Source organism: Ursus arctos, unplaced genomic scaffold (genome assembly GCF_023065955.2).
Source record: "Ursus arctos isolate Adak ecotype North America unplaced genomic scaffold, UrsArc2.0 scaffold_8, whole genome shotgun sequence".
NCBI lineage: Eukaryota > Metazoa > Chordata > Mammalia > Carnivora > Ursidae > Ursus > Ursus arctos.
The window spans coordinates 11,602,186-11,623,246 of NW_026623100.1; the positions used below are offsets into that span (position 1 = coordinate 11,602,186).

General features: G+C 38.6%; 1 protein-coding gene across 2 annotated transcripts in view; it reads left to right on the forward strand.

Annotated features, from left to right (window-relative positions):
* Nucleotides 1-21,061, forward strand: part of TMEM131 (transmembrane protein 131) — a 239,800-nt gene that overhangs the window by 186,588 nt on the left and 32,151 nt on the right. For both annotated transcript variants that reach the window (XM_026487434.4, XM_057309282.1), the window contains 12 exons: nucleotides 3,374-3,526; nucleotides 3,627-3,702; nucleotides 3,901-4,018; nucleotides 5,833-5,971; nucleotides 6,086-6,195; nucleotides 6,684-6,750; nucleotides 11,901-12,052; nucleotides 12,476-12,618; nucleotides 13,061-13,247; nucleotides 14,348-14,533; nucleotides 15,327-15,485; nucleotides 15,902-16,485. In XM_026487434.4, coding sequence (XP_026343219.2) covers nucleotides 3,374-3,526; nucleotides 3,627-3,702; nucleotides 3,901-4,018; nucleotides 5,833-5,971; nucleotides 6,086-6,195; nucleotides 6,684-6,750; nucleotides 11,901-12,052; nucleotides 12,476-12,618; nucleotides 13,061-13,247; nucleotides 14,348-14,533; nucleotides 15,327-15,485; nucleotides 15,902-16,485 — 2,074 coding nt within the window. The remainder of the gene's footprint in view (nucleotides 1-3,373; nucleotides 3,527-3,626; nucleotides 3,703-3,900; nucleotides 4,019-5,832; nucleotides 5,972-6,085; nucleotides 6,196-6,683; nucleotides 6,751-11,900; nucleotides 12,053-12,475; nucleotides 12,619-13,060; nucleotides 13,248-14,347; nucleotides 14,534-15,326; nucleotides 15,486-15,901; nucleotides 16,486-21,061) is intronic.

The following is a 21,061-nucleotide window of genomic DNA, read 5'->3' on the forward strand; positions in this document are numbered from 1 at the left end:
ACAGAAGGGGGAATGAACCATGAGAGACTATGGACTCTGGGAAACAAACTGAGGGCTTCAGAGGGGAGGGGGTTGGGGGATTGGGATAGGCCAGTGATGGGTATTAAGGGGGGCACATATTGCATGGAACACTGGGTGTTATACGCAAATAATGAATCAAGAAACACTATATCAAAAACTAAGGATGTACTGTATGTTGACTAACATAACATAATAAAAAATTATTATTTAAAAAATAATTTAAAAATTTTTCAAAAAAAGAAAACCACCAAAAAAAATCAATGCATTTAAGTCCATGAAAATCTAAAGTTTTTAAGCAGAGGCTTGACATCATTAGAGCTGAGCTTTAAACATTGTTTCTCTGGCAGAAGTAGATATAGGGTGCATAAGGAGGTGACAGAGTGCCTGAGGCCAATCTGGGGACTCTGTTCATAGTCCATATGAAAAGTGTCAGGAGGAGATTTGAGCTTAGGGCGTTGGCAGAGGCAGTAAAGCCCTTTCATACCTCTAAGCCTTGGCTGTTAGTCTGTTTTGAATGCCCTTCCTCTTCCCCTACCGTCAAAGAACTCACATCTTCCAAGATTCAATTCCATTGTCATCTCCTCTCTGAAGATTTCTTGACTCCACTAGATGGTTACTAAGTGTTACATGTATGATCTTAGAATGATTTTAAATTACTCTCTTGCAGCAAGCCTCACATGTGCTTTAAATATTGCCTTATGTGTTGGTCTTCCCAGTGAGACTCTGAGATCCTCTAGGAAAGGGATAATTATCCCCAAAGCAGGCAATTAGTAGGTAAATGGTGGATGAAGGAGCAAAATAATGGAGAAGAGACCTTAGGCAAGAGACATTTCAGATTTGAACTGTGCTTGAATTATCCTGAGAAGGTCCTATTAATTGAAGCAGGTATGGGTATGGTAGATAGAGTCAAAAATATGACTTAGAGTTTGAACCTAGAGAATAAAGAGAAAAGAAACGGGGAGACCAAGAGCTTGCCGCCTTTTGCAGGAAGGTGATGTGGTCAGTTCAGGAGATGTGGGGGCAAATGTAGAAGTGTCCCTTACCCTGTAGAAGGAGACGTAGTGGGTTATGAGAAAACTATGTTGTAAAAATCTTAATGCTATATACAATAAAACCTAAATTTAGAATTTAGCACCTTAAAAAGATCAATTTCGAATTCATAGGTTCAGCATATTTGATTCTTAATTCTTTGTCTTCTTGTCATTCCACTTTGCACTGACTACATAGAACTCAACTTCATTATTTATCCAAAAAGACCTTGTTCCTTTCTTCAACTGCCTTTTCAATCAATGATCTCCTTAAACACAGCATAAATCCTGGAAGGGAATAATTCAGTAGATGGCACAGTGAAAGGCCCATGGATGGAGTAAATGAGAAAGCATCTGTATAAAAACAAGGTGCTGATCAAACTTTTAGATATCCTCAGATGGCTTACATGACCAGATATTTACTTGGAATCACAAATTAAGTTGATGTTACTGCCTTAGTTGGGCTGTTATAACAAATTACCATGGATTGGGTGACTTAAACAGCAAACATTTATTTCTCACAGTTCTGAACGCTGGGAAGCCCAAGATCAAAGCACCGGGCAGATCGGTGTACGGCGAGGGCATTCTTCCTGGTTTTGCAAATGGCTGTCTTCTCACTATATCGTCCCATAGCCAGAAGAGCCGGGACTGAGGGCAAGCTCTTTTGTCTCAACTTGATGATGATGATGATGATGATATTGTTCCATTAGCTAGCATATAGTAATAGTACATCATTCGTTTTTGATGTAGTGTTCAACGATTCATAGTTGCATATCCCAGTGCTCATCACAACACGTGCCCTCCTTAATACCCACCACCTGGCTACCCCATCCTGCCACCCTCCTCTCTTCTGTAACCCTCAGTTTGTTTCCCCTTTTAGGTTCACTAATCCCATTCATTAGGACTTCACCCTTATGACCTAATCACCTCCCAAAAGCCCCACCTCTAATACTATCACATTGAGGGTTAGAATTTCAATGTATTGGGGGGGGGGGGTTCACATTCTTTCCATAACAGTCACCAGGTTCTGTAAAATCTCTTGTCCATTGGAGTATACTAGTGCCAATTGATGAAAACAGTACATCCAAATTAGCATTTCAAGTACTCGTGGTTTAATACTTAGTATTTGAATACCATCATAAAATGAACTTTTATATCTGTTACCTCTTTTGACTGCCCCCACACTCACACACCCCTGAGAGACAAGACATGTACTTGAGCAAAGTGATTATTACCGATGCAAGCCAGGAAGACACAGCTGGTTAGAGGCCAGGCTCAGGCTTTCAAAGGCTTTGTGTTTCCTCCTCCTGTGTTCTCCCTGCCCCAGCAGCATACCCAACCTCTGATACCTTTCTGCTGTGTTTACCTCTGGCTGGGCTGCAAATGATGAGTGTTACTTTTAACCTCAACCCTCATTCAACTCTTTTTTCTGTGTACTCTCTTAACTTCTGTGTCTTCTAATACCAGATATTAGCTCAGTGGGTACGGTCATTTTGGAGACTTCTTCAAATGACTAGGAATCTGATTATAAGATAAAATTCTTTACTCAAAAGAAAGTAAAAACTATAATATAATTATTATTGAGGATTATTTAAATCATTTAATTTTTTACTTAAAATCTGATACCCTATCATAAGGAGAAACATGCAGCTGATAAGAACAATCGTTGGTTATCTGGTGATTTAATCTGTCTGCTGTGTTACTAAGATATTTGATAACCTGTATTTTTAAAAGATGCCTAATTTCTTTTTGGCACAAATGATATTTCTCTTTTAAAAAGAAAATGCTTCCTAAGTAAAATAAATCTGATTTTTTTTTTTGTCTTGTCTTGTTTGGCTTTTGACTTCAGAATTAAATTATTTCATCCTGAATTTGGATGCTTTGAGAGCAGCCTGGCCTTGGCATAAACAAACCTTGCTTAACAAACTGACAATGACCATTTCCTTTATTCAAAGCTATCTCTGTTTGTTACCTTTGTTGGCAGCTTCATTATTTTAACAAATGTGAACATTTATCTTACTTTCTTATTTTATTTCATTTTCACAAGATGACAGAGATTTGTCCTGCTAATTTTGCATAACAGGCCATGAAAACAACAAATAAATAAATATACGTACACACACACACACACAGAGAGAGAGAGAGAGAGAAAGTATAGATATATTAGGGAGGCCTCTGATTACAAAATTAGAGATTATCAAGTGATAAAAATTCTGTGTCTTTTGGGGTTTGGTTTCTGAAAAATATGTCTGTTAGGTCTAAATTTTGTGCTCTTAAGAAAATCCAACCATATACTAATGAGTTTGTTTGTTTCCTTCCTTCAGGGGAAAATAGTTCATCAAAGCTTGAATATTATGAATTCCTTCTCACAGAAGGTAAAGATACAACAAATACGATCTTTGTCAGAAGATGTGCGATTTTACTACAAACGATTACGGGGCAATAAGGAAGACTTGGAGCCAGGAAAAAAGTCAAAGGTTTGAAAACATTGTATTTGAGGATTCCCATCTGTTAGTATTGTGTTACTGTGACCTTCTGCGGATTTGGGATTCACGGTTCTCCTGTGCCTCTTTGTAGATTGCAAACATTTACTTTGATCCTGGACTGCAGTGTGGGGATCATTGCTATGTTGGCTTGCCTTTTCTATCCAAATGTAAGTTATCTTGCTGTTCTCTCTCATCCCCTTCACTCCACCCAAAATATTCTTTGATGAAAGGCTGCCACTTTGAAAGTCCATCTCTATCCCTTGGTACTATGGAAATCATTTGAGGGAAATTGACAAGTGGATATTGATTGGCTGAGCCCTATTGATAGGGCTGAGTTTGTCATAACAAATGTTTCCTTATTTTAGCCGAACCCAAAGTACAGCCTGGTGTAGCCATGCAGGAAGACACATGGGATGCTGACTGGGATTTGCATCAAAGCCTGTTCAAAGGATGGATGGGAATAAAGGAAAATTCAGGTCATAGGTGAGTGGTTTTGCTTTAAGTATGTTTAACTATCTTTACAAGTTTGAAATGTCTCTGTTGATCCTACTTTCTAATGTTTACTTCTCTATAGCTAAGAAAATAATATCTCATCTTCAGAAAATTATTAATGAGGCATCTTGAATTGCCATTTTAATTGCATGTTGCTCAGAAATATACACACTACCATTTTTCTCTTTTCTCCAGTGCTCTAGATACTTCCTTAAAATCAAAGAACCACTTGAAGTTGTCTTTATAGAGGATGAATGCACTGTTCACCTTAGATACAGCCGTTTGCATGAGAAAGTTTTTACCTACCACTGACCTCTGCTAAAGGCAAAGACAACATTTCCTAGGTTTAATCCTGTGATGGAGACCAGTGTCCGTTTGCTCATTGTGAAAAGAGCTGCCTCCTCCCTTTCCAAGTGCTGAGCCCTTAAGGGGTACCCAGAGCCCAGTTCATTAAGGCTCAGCCATACGTCATTGGCAGGCAGAAAACGTGCTAATGACAAATCACTACCACACCTGGATTTAAAAGCAGAAACACCCTTCCTCAGCAATTTAGAAGTACGATCTTTCTTGTGCTCCAGAAGAGAATTTGATTAGAATATTGATAATATGATAACTGATAAAAACTGCTCTTCTTCACTTGGCTAATTTGAATGTATTTGTCAGTATCCAAATAAATTTTTCAAACCATTAGTGATTGAATCTGAGGGTTTTGTGTATCTGAACTATCTACTATCAAAAGTTTTCTTAAGGCAAAAAAGTTAAATTTCTACTTTAAAAGAGTGAAAATAAGTGGAGAGAGACTTCTAATGAACTCACTAGTTCTTGGTCCCCTACATTTCCATTACAGACCTTACAATGTATAGACAGTCTCTAAATGTTAACATTATGAATAGATAACTTAGAGTGCTGCTGAAGAACCTCTTCACCTCCCACCCACCAAAACCTCTGCCTTCCTCCCTGTGTGCCCAGTGCTCCACAGCTAAGAAGCTGGGCTTCCCACCTGCCCCATACCGTCGTATCCCAGGTGCACAGTGACTGTGGCGTTCTCCCTGCTCCTGCCTTTGTGTTCCCTTGTCACCATGCATGTTACAGAGAATTTCTGTTCCTAGCCTTATAAAACCTGTACTCTTACCAATATTAGAGTGTCACAATTCAGGAGTATTGTGGGTTAATGTGGGTTTCAGTGTTTGGGCCCAGGAACCTTAGCCCTGTGTGTGATATTATTTCCTTAGTGAATATGTTATTCAGTTCTAAACAGCTGGCTTATGAATACTGGTAAGTAGGGAAATATTCAAATGAGGCCCTGAATATTGCTGAAAACTTTACATATATCTGTGCAAAACCCTCATATGTATTACCACTTCAACTGGCATCCTCATTGCATATCAAGATTTTCCCTCTTTTTTTTTAATCTCAGGGGGGAAAAAGCCATATGCCAAGCAGTGTACTGCCTTTTCATAAGTTCTACTGATGAATATTCATCAGCACCCTGCTGTTGGTTTCTAGATCTTTCCACTAGGCTGCAAGATCCTTTAGGATCCTTTAACACCATATGTTATCCTTCACATATTCAGTACAAAACCAAGACAGGTGATCAGTGATACTTTGGCAACTCTTTGTGCCAAAACAGAGACATCTTCATACATGTCTATTAAAAGTATATTAAAATGTCAGAAGTAATAAACCTATATTTATTCAGGGCCAGAGTAAAATGTCTCAAGTATACAAGCCTAATAGAATTTCTTATTTTCAGAAAACTCAAATATTTCATTTTGATATAGTAACTAACAAATTATTTTTTCTAGATTGAGCGCTTTGTTTGAAGTAAATACAGACCTTCAAAAAAATATACTATCAAAAATCACTGCTGAGCTCTCCTGGCCTTCTATAATTAGCTCACCCCGGCACTTGAAATTTCCACTTACTAATACAAACTGCTCCTCAGTAAGTATTCAGAGTAACATTGGTTTTTGGAAATTCATAATAGGGCTATAAAGTATCTACTCTTACTTTTAACTGTGGAAACCTTTCATTTACTGTTTTGTTACTTTGTTTAAGGAAGAAGAAATTACTTTAGAAAATCCTGCAGATGTTCCTGTCTATATTCAATTTATTCCTCTGGCTTTATATTCCAATCCTTCAGTCTTTGTAGATAAGTTAATATCAAGGTAAGCACTGCTTTAAATAATCAAAATGTTCTATATTAGCATTGAATTATTATTTTACACATTTTAAAACTTCATTGCAGCTCGTACAGTTATAGATTTGGCTTAGAGAAATTCTAGATCCGTAATTAAAATTGAGAGGAGGTTCTGGGGAGAGATACTGATAATGTGTTAAGTATCTAGAAGAGTTTTCAGTTTAAGACAAGAAAAAGTAATGTTGAATTCCTTTCTAAAAAAAATGTAAAAAAGTAAACGATTATGAAGAGAAAGCAAGTGGAACCTTTTAAGTATTTTAGTTTTTAAAAATGAACAAAATATTAACTATAAGTTGTGACCTTTAATTTTTGGAAGGCTATTAATCTGGTAATATTGACCTCAGAATCTGCCAAAAGGTAAATTTGCAAATCAAATACAAACTTGATAATTACTTTAATTACCTTTTAATTATGATGCTGTTTATAAAGAAAAATATGTACATTTTTTAATTTTAGGTTTAACTTGAGTAAAGTGGCAAAGATAGATTTAAGAACACTAGAATTCCAAGTCTTCAGAAACAGTGTAAGTATGTAAACTTCATACTATCCCTAAGAAATAACTCTATGATATGATCATTACAAATGTGGAGGGAAATTACTGACTATCCTTAAATTTGGTTGAAAGGCAAGTTACTGAAGAAGTCAGAGCAGTCCAATAATTATTTTAGAGGCAAAAAACCCCAGGAGGAATGAATGGGATTCAGATCAACATGAGGCACACTGGGTAGAAGGTCCCTGTTTGCAGGCATCACTCCTTCAGTCCACGAAGGTGTGTAATAATGGCTACCAGAAACCCTGAGAATGTCTAAACGAGGTATATACCAACATAATTTATGTTCATTAAGCTTCAAAATATTGAGCTTGGTCATTTAAATTTTTATTTTGGATACTTCCAAATAAAATTGTAAGCTCCGTTAGTGCCATACCCATAGTTATTGAACAGATTAAACTCATGGCAAGCCCTTCAAATGGTTCCTTGGTGTGTGGGAAGACTGTGGTGAATGTTGACTAGATAAGTCAATCTGTGGCTAAGGAGGCCAGGAAAGAAAAGCAGTGAGAAGGTTTTTAGTATTTGGGGGCTGTATTGAAGAATGCTTCCCAGTATTGCATGAGCATCTAGTGTGTCTCAGCATTATACCAGGTAAAATCACGTTTGTAATTTCATGTGATCATTACAGCAGCCAGGCAGAGCAATTACTAACTACCCCAAGAGGTAAGTATTTCCTTGTTCTGTTGCTGGGGAAAAGCAAAGCTCAGGAAAAGGAAGGAACGTGCCCAAGTTCATACCTGTGATAACTGGCAGGACCAAATTCAAGTCTAGTTCTCTCAGATTCCAGAGCCCTCGCCCATACTGTCATGGCACATGGTCATTGCTGATTAGGAGTCCCTAATTAGCCTGTCAAACCAGATATTCTGTAGTTCTTGAAATACTTGTGTTCTTTCCCATAGTTTTGTGTTTTAGTCTATAAAGCATGTGTAAGCTAAACCTTTGTAGAGTAGTAGGTTTTTATATTGTCTGTAAGTCAATTTTGCATAAGAAAGTAATTTTCAATATATCTTTTTTCTGCCAAATAATAGAACACCAGACTGAAACGTAGGCAGTCATATATTCTAGTCTCCTGCGTTTCTCTTGGAATCTTTTCATGGCGGGTTTTTTCCATGCATAAAATAACAACCTAATAAGCTCCAGGTTATTTAGATTCCAGATAATTAGAAAGCTCAATAATCAGAAAGTCCTTTTACTCTGCTTTTATAAGGGAGGAAATACACATAAAAAGTAAATGAGCTAATATTTACCTTTTTTTCTTATCAAATACAAGTTCTTCAGTGTTATTTACAAGGTATAAAACACTGAAGTGTAGGCACTGTGAGAGTTAGGAAGATGAATAAGAATACTCTAGATCTCAGAAATGTATTCTAAATATGAAATTCTAGATCTTAGGGTAAAATTAGGATAAATTCTATCATAGTTCTCTATAGTGGTTATAAAACCTGTGGTCCTCAAAGTATTTGGTCTCAGGACTCCTTTACAGTCTTAAAATTATTCATGACTACAAAGGTTTTTTGTTCATGTGTGTTACATCTAGCAGTATTCACCGTATTAAAAATTAAAATAGATCTTTTCTACAAAAGGGCAAAAAGTATATGAAAAGATGCTCAACATCACTAGGGTAATGCAGATTAAAACCACTATAAGATATCATCTCATACCTGTTAGAATGACTATTATCAAAAAGACCAGATATAACAAATGCTGCTGTGGATGTGGAAAGAAGAGTAGGAATTTAAATTGGTACAACCACTGTGGCAAACAGCATGGAGGATCCTCAAAAAAATTAAAAATAGAGCTACCGTATGAGCCAGAAATTCCACTTCTGGGAATATATCCAAAGGAAACAAAAACACTAACTCAAAAAGATATTGCACCCCCATGCTCATTGCAGTGTTATTTATAATAGCCAAGGCATGGAAACAGTCTAAGTGTCCATCAATGAGTGAGTGGATAAAGAAGTTGTAGTGTGTGTGTGTGTGTGTGTATACACATATACAATGGAATATTATTCAGCCATAAAAAACGAGGAAATCCTACCATTTGTGACACCATGGATGGACCTTGAAGGTATTATGCCTTGTAAAATAAGTCAGACAGAGAAAGGCAGTTCTGTATCTCACTTATATGTGGAATTTAAAAAAGAAAAAATCCCAAACTCCTAGAAAAAGAGATCAGACTTGCGATTACCAGAGGCAGAGGGGCGAAGGACGAGGGATTTGGAGAGAAGTGGTCAAAAGGTATACACTTGCAGATACAGGACGAGTAAGTGCTAGGGATGTGATGTACAACATGTTGGCTATAGCCAGTGCTGCTGTATAATAGATAGTTGTTAAGAGAGTAATCCTGAGTTCTCATCACAAGGAGAAAATTTTTTTCGTTTTATTCTTTTTTTCATTCTTTTCTTTTCACTGTATCTGTATGAGAATGTGAATGCTGGCTGAACCTGTTGTGGTAACCATCTTACAATATATATAAATTGTATCGTCATGCCTTAAGCTTATACAGTGATGTATGTCAATTATTTCTCAAAACTGGGGAAAAAACTGAAAGATCTTTAAAATATTGATTTAATTCATTTAAAGTAATAATAATAAATTCATTCCATTTAGCATAGGTAACATAAAATTTTAAAATTGCTGTGTTTTCCCAAAAAGATTTTTGCAAGAAGAGCAGATTGTTTTACATTTGTATAGATCCCTTTAATGGCGCTCAGACCTAGTACACCGATAGATTCCCACTGCTTCTACATTTAGTCTCTCATGATACATCGTTTTGGTTGAAGTATATGACACGTATCTGACCTGACCTGGCACAGATAAGTAGTTACAAAAGAAGAGTGTCTTAATTGCTTTTTTAATTATTTCTAACAGCATGTATCAGTCATTTGGAAAATATTGGTTCACCGAGATATGCGGAGCTTCCAAATGTTGACATGATTCACTCTACAAAATCCACAAAAATCATATTCATTTATATAACTACCGATCTCATCAAGGAATTCTTTAACTGTTGGAAAGCTGTGAAGTTCACAGGGGTAGATTCAAGTTTTCCAAAATTCTGAATTTTCTCACTCAAATTTTATCATTGGCAACAAATACTTCAGTTATTTTTCCTTAATTGGACAGATGCACTTCATTTTTGTGAAAATGTCTACCAAATTCCCAAGCCTGAACAACCACAGATTGACTGTCAATCATTCTTTCAACTGTAAATGGTTTTCCATGAGAAAAGCAGCTAATTCAGTTTGTATCTCAAATGATAGCTTTTCAAGACAACATGGCGCTTCAGTAGGCAGCAGGAGTGCTTTATGCATACTTCCCATTTTATCAAACAATACTAAAAACGCATGTGCCCAAAAATTGAGGTTTATTAAGATTTGTATCGTTAACTGCTTAATCAGTAAGAATGTTTTTTTAACTACAGGTACATGGCAGTGAAGAAGACAGTAGGGAAGGTAGATACCACTGCCTTACTTCAAGCTGAAGGGTCAGTTGTTTTACCCGCATTGATTTTGCTGACCACTGGTGCAAATGTCGACACAGTGGAAAAGGCAGATAGCATCTGTCAGTGTTACGAAAATAATTTTGACACCATGGATACCCTGAAAAGATTCTGAGATCCCTGTTGGTCCCATTGGTCACTCTCTAAAAAGCCACTACTGCAGAATTATTGAGAATTAATTGAGGCCTTAATGATATTCCTGAGGTATCACAACATCCTCAAATGTTTGCCAAGTCATCAGACTTGAAATTAGCTAGTATTTATTGGAAATATATGTAGAGTATATAATGTGTCCATCAGTTACTCAGAATAGTTTATCTAAAAGAGAACTTATTGACCAACCATTTTGGAGCAGTCAGGATATTCTGTTGTCCTAGTAAACATTGATAGAAAAGAATGTTAGATGCAAAAGAATGTGTTTTGCCTCAGAAGCATGAGTTAAAAAGTAGTAGCTTCATGAAGTCTATTGACTCTAAGTTATGTTTGTAGAATTATGGTAACACAAGTAGATAGATGTATATGTTTTGAACCTAACTATGCCAAGTGGAACAGAAAGTCATGCAAACCTCACTCCCCTTCCACATGTTAGCAGAGCCATGAAGAGCAGTGGACATTTGTAGCCAACTGTTGCCAACCCTTCCCCCCAAAAAAGTTTAACTTAATGTTGCTTAGAAATCAGAACGGTGTATCCTTAAGTGAACTATGGTATTTTTAATAAAAAACGAATATTTAAATCTTATCTGTAACTGCCTGTCTAGAAGCCATCTTTTTGGTGATGGGTATTAAGGAGGGCACATATTGCATGGTGCACTGGGTGTTATATGCAAATAATGAATCATGGAACATTGCATCAAAAACTGGGGATGTACTGTATGGTGACTAATATAACAAAAATTATTTTTTAAAAATGAATCATGGAACACTACATCAAAAACTAAGGATGTACTGTATAGTGACTAACATAACATAATAAAAAAATTTTAAAAAGCCATCTCTTAAACCTATTATTTAAACTGTCAGTCATCAAGTGTTAAACAGTAATTATGTGCTGAGCTTTCAAAATAAAATTCAAAGATAGATTGATATGAGTTGGAAATATTTTTACAAATAAAAAAAAAAAATCTGATACACCCTGAAGACCCTTCAGCTGATAGCCATCAGAGGGTGAAGGAACAGGAAAACTGGCCGAAGGTGGGAGCAGCAACCATAGGACTTCAGGGTGCTGGATGCTGGTTACACAGCTGTTTGCTTTGTGCTAAAACATTGAGCTATGCTTCTTAGGTTTGTGTCCTTTTTATATATGTGTATTACATTTCAAAAATTTTTAATGTTAAAAGTAAGAAGATATGTATACAAAAATAAATGCCTAGTACAAATATGGGGACTTTGGTGACGTGGGGATCAAAGCCCTTCTGGGGACTTAATGCACAGTGAGAAGGGTCATCACCTGTTGCCCACTTCTGTTTGCAAGCTAACCAGTATCTAAATCATGAGGGGTAAAATTGTTCACACATTCGATCAATTCAAGAAACTAGTACTGGGCTGTGGATGGGATAAAGGAAAAAACTTCTTTCCAAAGAATATAGTAGTGACTTCTATTCTTTTCCCAATGATTCAAGGCTCATCCACTGCAGAGTTCAACAGGATTTACAGAAGGCCTCTCTCGACATTCAATTTTAAACCTAATTTTAAAACCTGGAGAAAAGAAATCTGTCAAAGTAAAGTTTACTCCAATTCACAATAGAACTGTTTCTTCACTAATCATAATCAGGTATGTTCTGTGATTTAAGTGTGCGTTGATTTTTAGTACTTATTCAGAAGTCCTACTTTATTTGTTTTAATATGAGGTTGTGTGTCTGATTTATTAAATAGGGTATTCACTTTGTCCAAAACCACACACACCATACCACACCTGATGAAATGTACCTCTGTGATTCCGTTTATAACTTGAAAACCTGAGTAGTGTTCTTACTGTACCATGTGTGACTCTTAAAAATGAAAAGCTCTTCCTTCTCTGTGTGTAAAGATTTTTAAATTCTTAAAATGTAAATGTTTCACTCTGAAGTTTAGCATATTCATTTCTACATGGTTTATTAAAAGCCATAAAAATTATAGATCAATTATCTGTAATTTACGTGAACTTATAATTTATTATACAAATTAAATGGGAGAAAATTCTGTATTTCTTGCATAGGAATAACCTGACTGTGCTGGATGCTGTGATGGTCCAAGGACAAGGAACAACTGAGAACTTGAGGGTGGCAGGCAAGCTTCCAGGTCCCGGGAGTTCCTTACGCTTTAAAATCACAGAAGCATTATTGAAAGATTGTACAGATAGTAAGTAGTCCTAACAGTTTCAGGGGCACAACTTTCAGTGTTGGCTTCCAAAAATAAATAATTCCCCAAAAATGAAGAGTATTTCTCTTTGCGTACATGTATATATTAGTGATGAATACTTAAGATTTTTAATGAAATACCCTGACTTGCTTTCAGGGTTGTTTGATTTGGATCTTCAGAGATTTAAAGGTTCAGTTTTCGTTGCATGTCTTAGATGATTTACTCTGAGTATGAAAAATAAAGCACAATTAAACTTTTGCTTTCTAAAATGACATGACAAAGTGGAGTACTTCCTGATGAAGTCTGGGTACCAGCTAATCCCTTTGGCATGAGGCGGTGGTTCATGATGTTTGGCATATATTTATGGAGAATGTGATAATCCTTTGGACCTGGAGCACATGCTAACAAGATTTATATTCACTCTTGATTTTCTTTCCTTTAGGTTTGAAACTAAGAGAACCAAATTTCACGTTGAAAAGAACATTTAAAGTAGAGAATACGGGGCAACTTCAGATTCACATCGAAACCATTGAAGTCAGTGGATACTCATGTGAGGGATATGGCTTTAAAGTTGTTAATTGTCAGGAGTTTGCACTAAGTGCCAATGCCTCTAAAGACATAATCATATTGTAAGTATTTTCTTATGAAGTGTAGTGAATCACCAGCTTCTCATCAACCTCAAATACTACAGTTGTTCAAACTGTGCAAAGATATGTTTTCATACTCACAAAAAAAGGTCTTTATCCACAAATCTACTCCTTTGATTTGTTTCCACTTAATCGTCAGTTATTTCTTCATATCTTTGTTTTCAAAATTGTGAAACTTCCTGTATATCCAAAGTGGATCAGATAATCTTAGAAACCAGTTTCAGAATTATTTCCAGGGTTGTGTTAAAGCATAAGGTATTGGTAGGAAATTGGTTATAAATTCAGTCTCAGTAATAGAGCGGTCCCTGTATCACACATGTGTAGTTTTTCCATATTGTACAATGGAGGAGAGCATAATGTTTTGGTCAGAAGACAGTGTTAATGCCTGTATCAGGAATAGCTGCAGCCTATTTTAGCAAGTAATTGCTATAACTTGTTAGATTATCGAGTTTATGTAATAAGATGTAACCTCTGCCCCCTTAATTGAGTGATAATTTCATGATCTTCAATGGACAGTCACTCAGTACATAATGATAATACTCATGTAAGGCGTAGTGCTTGGTACCTAAAGGTACAGTAGAGAATAAAAGACCTTTCTTCAAGGTGCCGATCATCTGGTTAGAGAGCATACAGTTAATAAAAAATAAAAATAAAATAATTAGGCCAGAAAGCAGTACTGCAGGAGATGAAGAGAAGATCACCAGGGCTAGGATGGAAAAGTTCTGTGTGTGTGTGTTTTTTAAGGCGTTACTGGGAATATATCCTGAGAGAAAAGAGTGGATTCAGATAAAGGAGAAAAGCAGAGGGAGGGAGAGAAGCTCAGAGGGTGCTTCCTGAATTAATAATTATGCTGATTATTGTTCTTTTTCATGCAGTTGCTTTAGTTATCGACAGAATACTGTTGTATTTGTTATTAATCTCATAGGATAATGCTTTTTCTCCATCTTAAAATGAGGAAGTCGGATAGAAGTACCAAACTCTAAAATTCTCTGTTAGGTTTCAACAGTGTGTGGGACTGGTTTTATATGTAACTGCTGTGGTGTATTTTTAAAACTAGTCTAACTGCCGCTATTCTGTTTCAGGTTTACTCCTGATTTCACAGCTTCTAGAGTTATTCGTGAACTGAAGTTTATAACAACCAGTGGCTCCGAATTTGTATTTGTATTGAATGCATCCCTTCCATACCATATGTTAGCAACCTGTGCAGAAGCCCTACCCAGACCCAACTGGGAGCTGGCTCTGTACATCATCATCTCAGGAATCATGAGGTACTTGTGTCTTCTTTTGAGGTTGGTATTCAGGCATCACTTGACACTGTTCCTCGCATGCCCGCCGTGTGCCAGTCACTGTTCTGAGCGCTGGGAATCTGTCAGCAAGCAGGACAGACCTTTTTGCCTTGATCAAGCCTGCGTCTGCTAGTGGGAGCAGTCAGAGCTGAACCCCACTTGAGTGGCTACGCAAAAGTCTTCTACCTTTAAAATTTCTTATACGAATTAAGTACATGTTAATTTCTTAAAGGAAAAAAAAACACTCATAATTTGCCAGGTAAAGTTACTTGATTTGGGCACAGGTAACTTACTCAACATTATATAATATTTTTTTGAAAACAGACCTAAGCAACATGAAACGTGAGAAATATTTTTTTAATCCTCAGCAACCTTATCTTTTTTTCAGTATATTTATGTGTTTGGAGAATCTGATACACTTGCCTCTAAATTTACATGGTTACCTCACACATCCTTTAAGGGAAAAAGAGTTGGTCTAGAGAGTTAAAACAAGGTAAAAGCTTCTTCTTGGTAAAAGGAAAAAAGTATCTTCCGAGTGTCTGTTCTGATAGAAGTAATTATTTCCTCTATATAAGCCTCCATGTAAGTTGGCATTCTATAAAAATGAGCTTTTATCCATAACACTTTGTTTTTGTCTAGTCCAGTAAAAATTGTCACAGGCATCTCGGTTTTTTATATCCTGTTGTACTTTACCAAGAAGCTCTGCCTTTAATATCAGATTTTGTTACTCTTACACTAACATGAATCCCAACTCTCCACCTTCTTGCCCCTACAGTGCACTGTTTCTCTTGGTAATTGGAACAGCCTATTTAGAAGCTCAAGGAATTTGGGAGCCATTTCGAAGGCGACTATCCTTTGAGGCCTCGAACCCACCCTTTGATGTGGGAAGACCATTTGATCTCAGGAGAATCGTTGGTATTTCATCTGAAGGAAAGTATGTTCACATGCTGGAAATAAATTCTTAGTATACATAGATGTTGCTGATGTAATTAAAAGAAAAAATAAGTTTTTCTTTTCATCTTTGCTTAAGGGGGAAGAAATCTTAATTCTAATTACTTCACAATCTCTTGTGTATAACTGTCTTCTCTACTAGAACTCACAACAGATCCCATGTTTTTCTTGTGCTGTTGAAGGTTAAAATATTCTTAGATCACTGACTTGATCCTAAATTTTCAGATAGAATAGAACCTGTAAAATTGTGGAAAGTATCCCATTTCTTGCTGGTTTTTTTTCTCCTTAGAGTACCTTATATTTCTCTTGTGGCTATCTTGATGAGATAAAAAAAATTTTTTTTTAATCTTAGATTTTGTAAGTTGCTATGTACTGATCTGCATTCGGTCCTTTTTTCAGCTTGAACACACTCAGCTGTGACCCCGGTCACAGTAGGGGGTTCTGTGGAGCAGGCGGCTCGTCATCCCGACCCAGTGGAGGGAGTCACAAGCAGTGTGGCCCACCGGTCCACCCCCACAGCAGTCACAGCAATAGAAACTCAGCTGACGTGGAAAACGTCAGAGCAAAAAACAGCTCAAGTACCTCTAGCAGGACTTCTGCACAATCTGCTAGCAAAGCAAGCCCCCTTGTCTTAGATTCAAACACAGTGGCCCAAGGTCATGCAGCAGGCAGAAAGTCCAAAGGAGCCAAACAGAGCCAGCACAGCAGTCAGCACCATGTCCACAGCCCGCTGGAGCAGCACTCGCCGCCTCCACCACCACCACCAGTGCCTCAGCACCAGGACCCGCAGCTGGAAAGGCTGTCACCCGCCCCCCTCTCACACCCTTCCCACCCAGAACGTGCCAGCAGCACACGGCACAGCTCAGAGGACTCAGACATCACCAGTCTCATAGAAGCCATGGACAAAGACTTCGACCACCATGACTCCCCACCCCTAGAAGTGTTTACAGAGCAGCCGCCATCACCATTGTCAAAAAGCAAAGGTAATCATCCGTTCTCCCTGTCAGAAAAGTGTGATGCCTGAGGGGGAAGCGGGTACGTGATTAAGGAGCTGTTGTGATCGGAGTTCTGATATAAACAGCTGATTTAGTAAGTGTTCTTCTGGCTCAAATTTACCTCCAGTTTGGACTTCAACTTTTCCATACCTGATACAAATAGAGAGGTATCCATTTATCATAAAAAAATATTTTAACTTCTTAGGTTATTTACCAATTGCACATCTGTTTCCATTTTCAACTGTCTGTGATTATTGTGTTGTGATAGGTTGAGCTTTTTGTTGTTGTTGTTAAACTAATTTGTAATACAGTGGTGAAATGGAGACTATTTTAACTCAAAAATAATATTTCCAGGGTGCCTGGGTGGCTCAGTCAGTTAAGCATCTGCCTTCAGCTCAGGTCATGATCCCAGGGTCTTGCTCGGTGGGGAAGTCTGCCTCTCCAACTCCATCTACCTCTATCCCTGCTCATGCACTCTGTCTCTCTCTCTCTCTCTCTGCTCTCACTCAGATAAAATCTTTAAAAAATAATAATATTCCCACAGAACCTGTACTTTAGAGCAGGGGTTGGCAACTTTAGAGCAGGGGTTGGCAAACTACAGCCAGGGGGCCAAATCACCACCTGTTTTTATAAATAAAATTTTATTGGAACATAGGCATGCTCATCGATTTCAGTATTGTCTATGGCTGCTTTCATGCTACAACAACAAAGTTGAGTAGCTGCGAGAGACCATAATGGCCACAAACCTGAAAATATTTACTATCTATCTCTTTACAGAAAAAGTTTGCTGATCCCTGCTTTGGAGTTCTGTATGCTGTATTAGTTACCTATTTCTCAGTAACAAATTACCCCAAGACTTTGTCACTTAAAATGCCCACATTTACTATCTCAGAGTTGCTGTGGGTCAGGCATCTGGGTGCAGCTCAGCTGGGTTCTCTGGCTCGCAAGACAGCAGTCAGGGTGTTGCCTGGGGCTGAAGTCATCTTGAGGTTCAGCTGAAGGTGGATCTGCTTCCAGGCTCACTCAGGTGGTTGATGGCAGGATTCAGTTCTTCATAGACTGTTGGACTGAGGATCTCAGTTCCTTGCTGGCTGTGGCTACCAGCCTCGTGGGTCCTCTCCATAGGGCACTTTAAAGCAGTTGGCTTCACCAGAGCAAGGAAGCTTAGAAGGCAAGAGAGAGAACAAGCTAGCAGGACAGAAGTCACAGTCTCTTGCGACCTAATCTTGAAAGTGACATCACATCACTTTTGCAGTGTTCTGCTCATCAGAAATGTGGTCCAGCCCATACTCCAGGAGAGAGAATTCCACAGAGCATAAACACCAGGAGGGAGGGGTGCACTGGGATTCATCTTAGACATTACATAGCACACATACACAGAGGTAGGCTGTTTGGTAACTTCCAAAATCAAAATATAAAGACCAGTAAATGGCCTGTAGCTCTGTTTCAATTTAATCCCTTCACAGCCTGAACTTTTTGCATCTTCCTCTCTCTCCCGTAGCAGCCCTGCCAGTACACATTATTCTAAGCCTATTTCAGGACCTCCCTCACTGGCATACCAGCGAGGTTTTTTGCCTTTCGTTTACACAGGGAACAAGGAACTTGGCCATTCTGAGAGACCAGAAGAAACCCAATGTCTCAGAGTCCAGGACTTTTCTACTAGAGAATTTCCTAGTCCCAGTGATAGGAAGACTAGTTACATAGAGTCCTCTTAGAATTACACGCATTTAGATTTGCAAAATAGTAAAATGTTTGAATATTATTTAACTTTTTCCGGAGAAATGTATTTTTTGCTAACTTATTATTAAGAGAGCTTACTTATTTTAGGGTAATTTTCAGAGTAATAGTAAATGAATCCTTAAAGTTCTTTTTATTAGATCAAGGTACATAATGAGTTTTTCCCATATTGAGGGTATGAATAAAATAAACGTGTATTATCATTTCTTTTTTTAATAATAATTTTTTATTATGTTAGTCACCATACAGTACATCCTTAGTTTTTGATGTAGTGTTCCATGATTCATTATTTGCGCATAACACCCAGTGCTCCATGCAATATGTGCCCTCCTCAATACCCGTCACCGGCCTATCCCAGTCCCCCACCCACCTCCTCTCTGAAGCCCTCAGTTTGTGAACCATGAGAGACTATATTATCATTTCTTACCAGAAAGAATTTGGCAGTCACACTGAATACCTCACTGCCTATGCCTAAGATAGTCCACAAACATCAGTGTGATAGGTCCATTTTTATTTTCAGGGACATTCATCTGGAACATAAATATTAAAATTTAAAAAATAATTTTAATGATCACAGTGGTCTTAGAGTCGACCTACTAAAAGATATTTAATGGTGCAGTATGGGTACCACCACATCGTTAGTGATTCTCGAGCCCACGAAGACACAGTGATTCCAGGCATCCCTTGAGTGGCCTTTCTACTTGTTATCCTTCCCACTGCTTCTGTTTGGAGAGAAGGAAGGAAACAGAATCTTTTTATTTATTGTTTTTTTTAGTAAATGCTTTTATTGAAGTGTAACATACCTATGGAAAACTAGCCTCTTAAATGAACTTTAAAAGGTAGGCATTGATCTCCAGGTTGCAAAATAGTGGTGTGTCATAAAACCATAGGCTTTTAGCTGGGCAGAACCTTTCTATGCTCTCTAAAGCTTACCCCAGACCCCTGCAAGTAGTCATCATGTTCACATAAAATACGAACCTTCTGTTTTCAGAAGCACCCTGTTCCCCCTGCCCCTCCCCAGTATCTTAGACAAAAAGTCTACCTTGTAATAAGGTTATGTAATTTCTAGCTTTGGGAGACTGCCCAGAGTGACTTCTCTTCCAATAAATATGACCTCCCGAGGTCTTGCCTAGATCATAGGCCATCCAGCCATTTCCCTAGTCATTCCTCCTGTCATTGCTCCTCGTGGAAGGTGGCACCCAGAAATGTATGAGCAGGGCCTCATACAGCGGGGCAACCAGTAGACTCTGTACTTGCGTGGTTTCTTCCCCTGCAGTACAGAATCCTAGGGACTGGACAGAGGCCGTTGCTGGGTTGAGGATTAAAACCTAAGGAATCTCTGAACTTGGTGCAGTCGCTTGTCAGTATCTGCATTAATTGAAGAAATGGTGGAATCTGCAGCCATGCCCATTTCTGGCTTTGGTAGCGTGAGGGGCAGCCTGATCTAGGGTGGGGAGACGCAGAGTGGCACACAGTCGTGAGGCCAGGCTCAGCCATAAGGCAGGCCCAGATTAAATCATGGCTTTGCCCCTTACCGTGTGACCGTGTGAAATTTACTTCTCTGAGCCCCCATTTGTTATCTTTAAAGCAGAGAAGATAGCTACTGCCTACACTGTGGGATGTAGCTCCTGCTAGGATTGTTACTAGGGCAGGAAATAGTGCTCACCGTCTTCAGCCTGCTGATGTGAAGGGAGCTGTGGAACACCCCGGCACAAATGTCTACCTGGAACGTAGTGGTAAGGGTGAGAAATGGGGCAAACGGGGCTGGAGACAGAATCCCGAGGGCAGGGCCAGCAAGGAGAAGGCCAGCAGACAGTGAGACAGAAAGCAGGTAGAAGATGTGGTTGCCATATCCCGGCAAGGCCAGAAGAGGCAATGGTAGAGCAGAGCTACACAAAGCCTGACAGCTAGGACATTACTTGACCTTGGCAGGATAGTTTCTGTGAAGTGATAGAACTAGAAACCAGGTCACTGTGGCGTAGAGAGTCTTTTCACATCAGACGGTCAATAGTGGCCACTTCTTAGAGTATGCATTGCAGGCAAGTAAGTGAAAGAGGGCATTTACTTTTTAATCTGTAGTTTCCATGTTCTTCAACTTTTAACCAAAAAAGTAGGGAGATGAATATTTTTTTATAGATTTTATTTATTTATCTGGAAAGAATGAGCAGTGGGGAGGAGCAGAGGGAGGGAGAGAGAGAAGCAGACTCCCTGCTGAGCAGAAAGCCCAAGGCGGGGCTCAATCCAGGACCCAGAGATTATGATCTGGGCCAAAGGCAGACACTTAATCAACTCAGCCACCCAGGTGCCCCAGGACGAATATAGTGTGTGGTAGTATTTTTAATGAAAAAAAAATGGGGAGCATGGTGTTTGGAAATATCTATGAGTGAAGGACAAAAAGCCAGTAGAGCTGAGGGTGATGATGTTGGTCAACACTTAGATGTTCCAGGCCTGACTGCGCATGCCTTGTGCACCCTGGTGATCGGCATTGCTGTGACCCTGTGTCTCCAGTTAGAAACCCAGTCCAGAAAGAAAGGTTGCAGCAGGCAGATATGGAAGGCCATGCCCAGCCTAATTCTAAGCCCTCAGCTTGTAACTGCACTGCTCTGCCACCTCCAAAAAGAAGAGAAGCAAGTGCCTGAGGAGGTGGGTGGGGTAGGGCCCGATTCAGTAGATTATCAAAGATTATCACAGGTATGTGGATGCAGCGGAATGGGTAGAGAGGAAGAGGCAGTACCCGGGGTCCGAGGAGCTTCTGTTTGAGGTGAAGTCACAGCTGCTCAGACTGAGGGGAGAAGTGGTAGGATAGAAACAGGAAACAGTTTGGAGT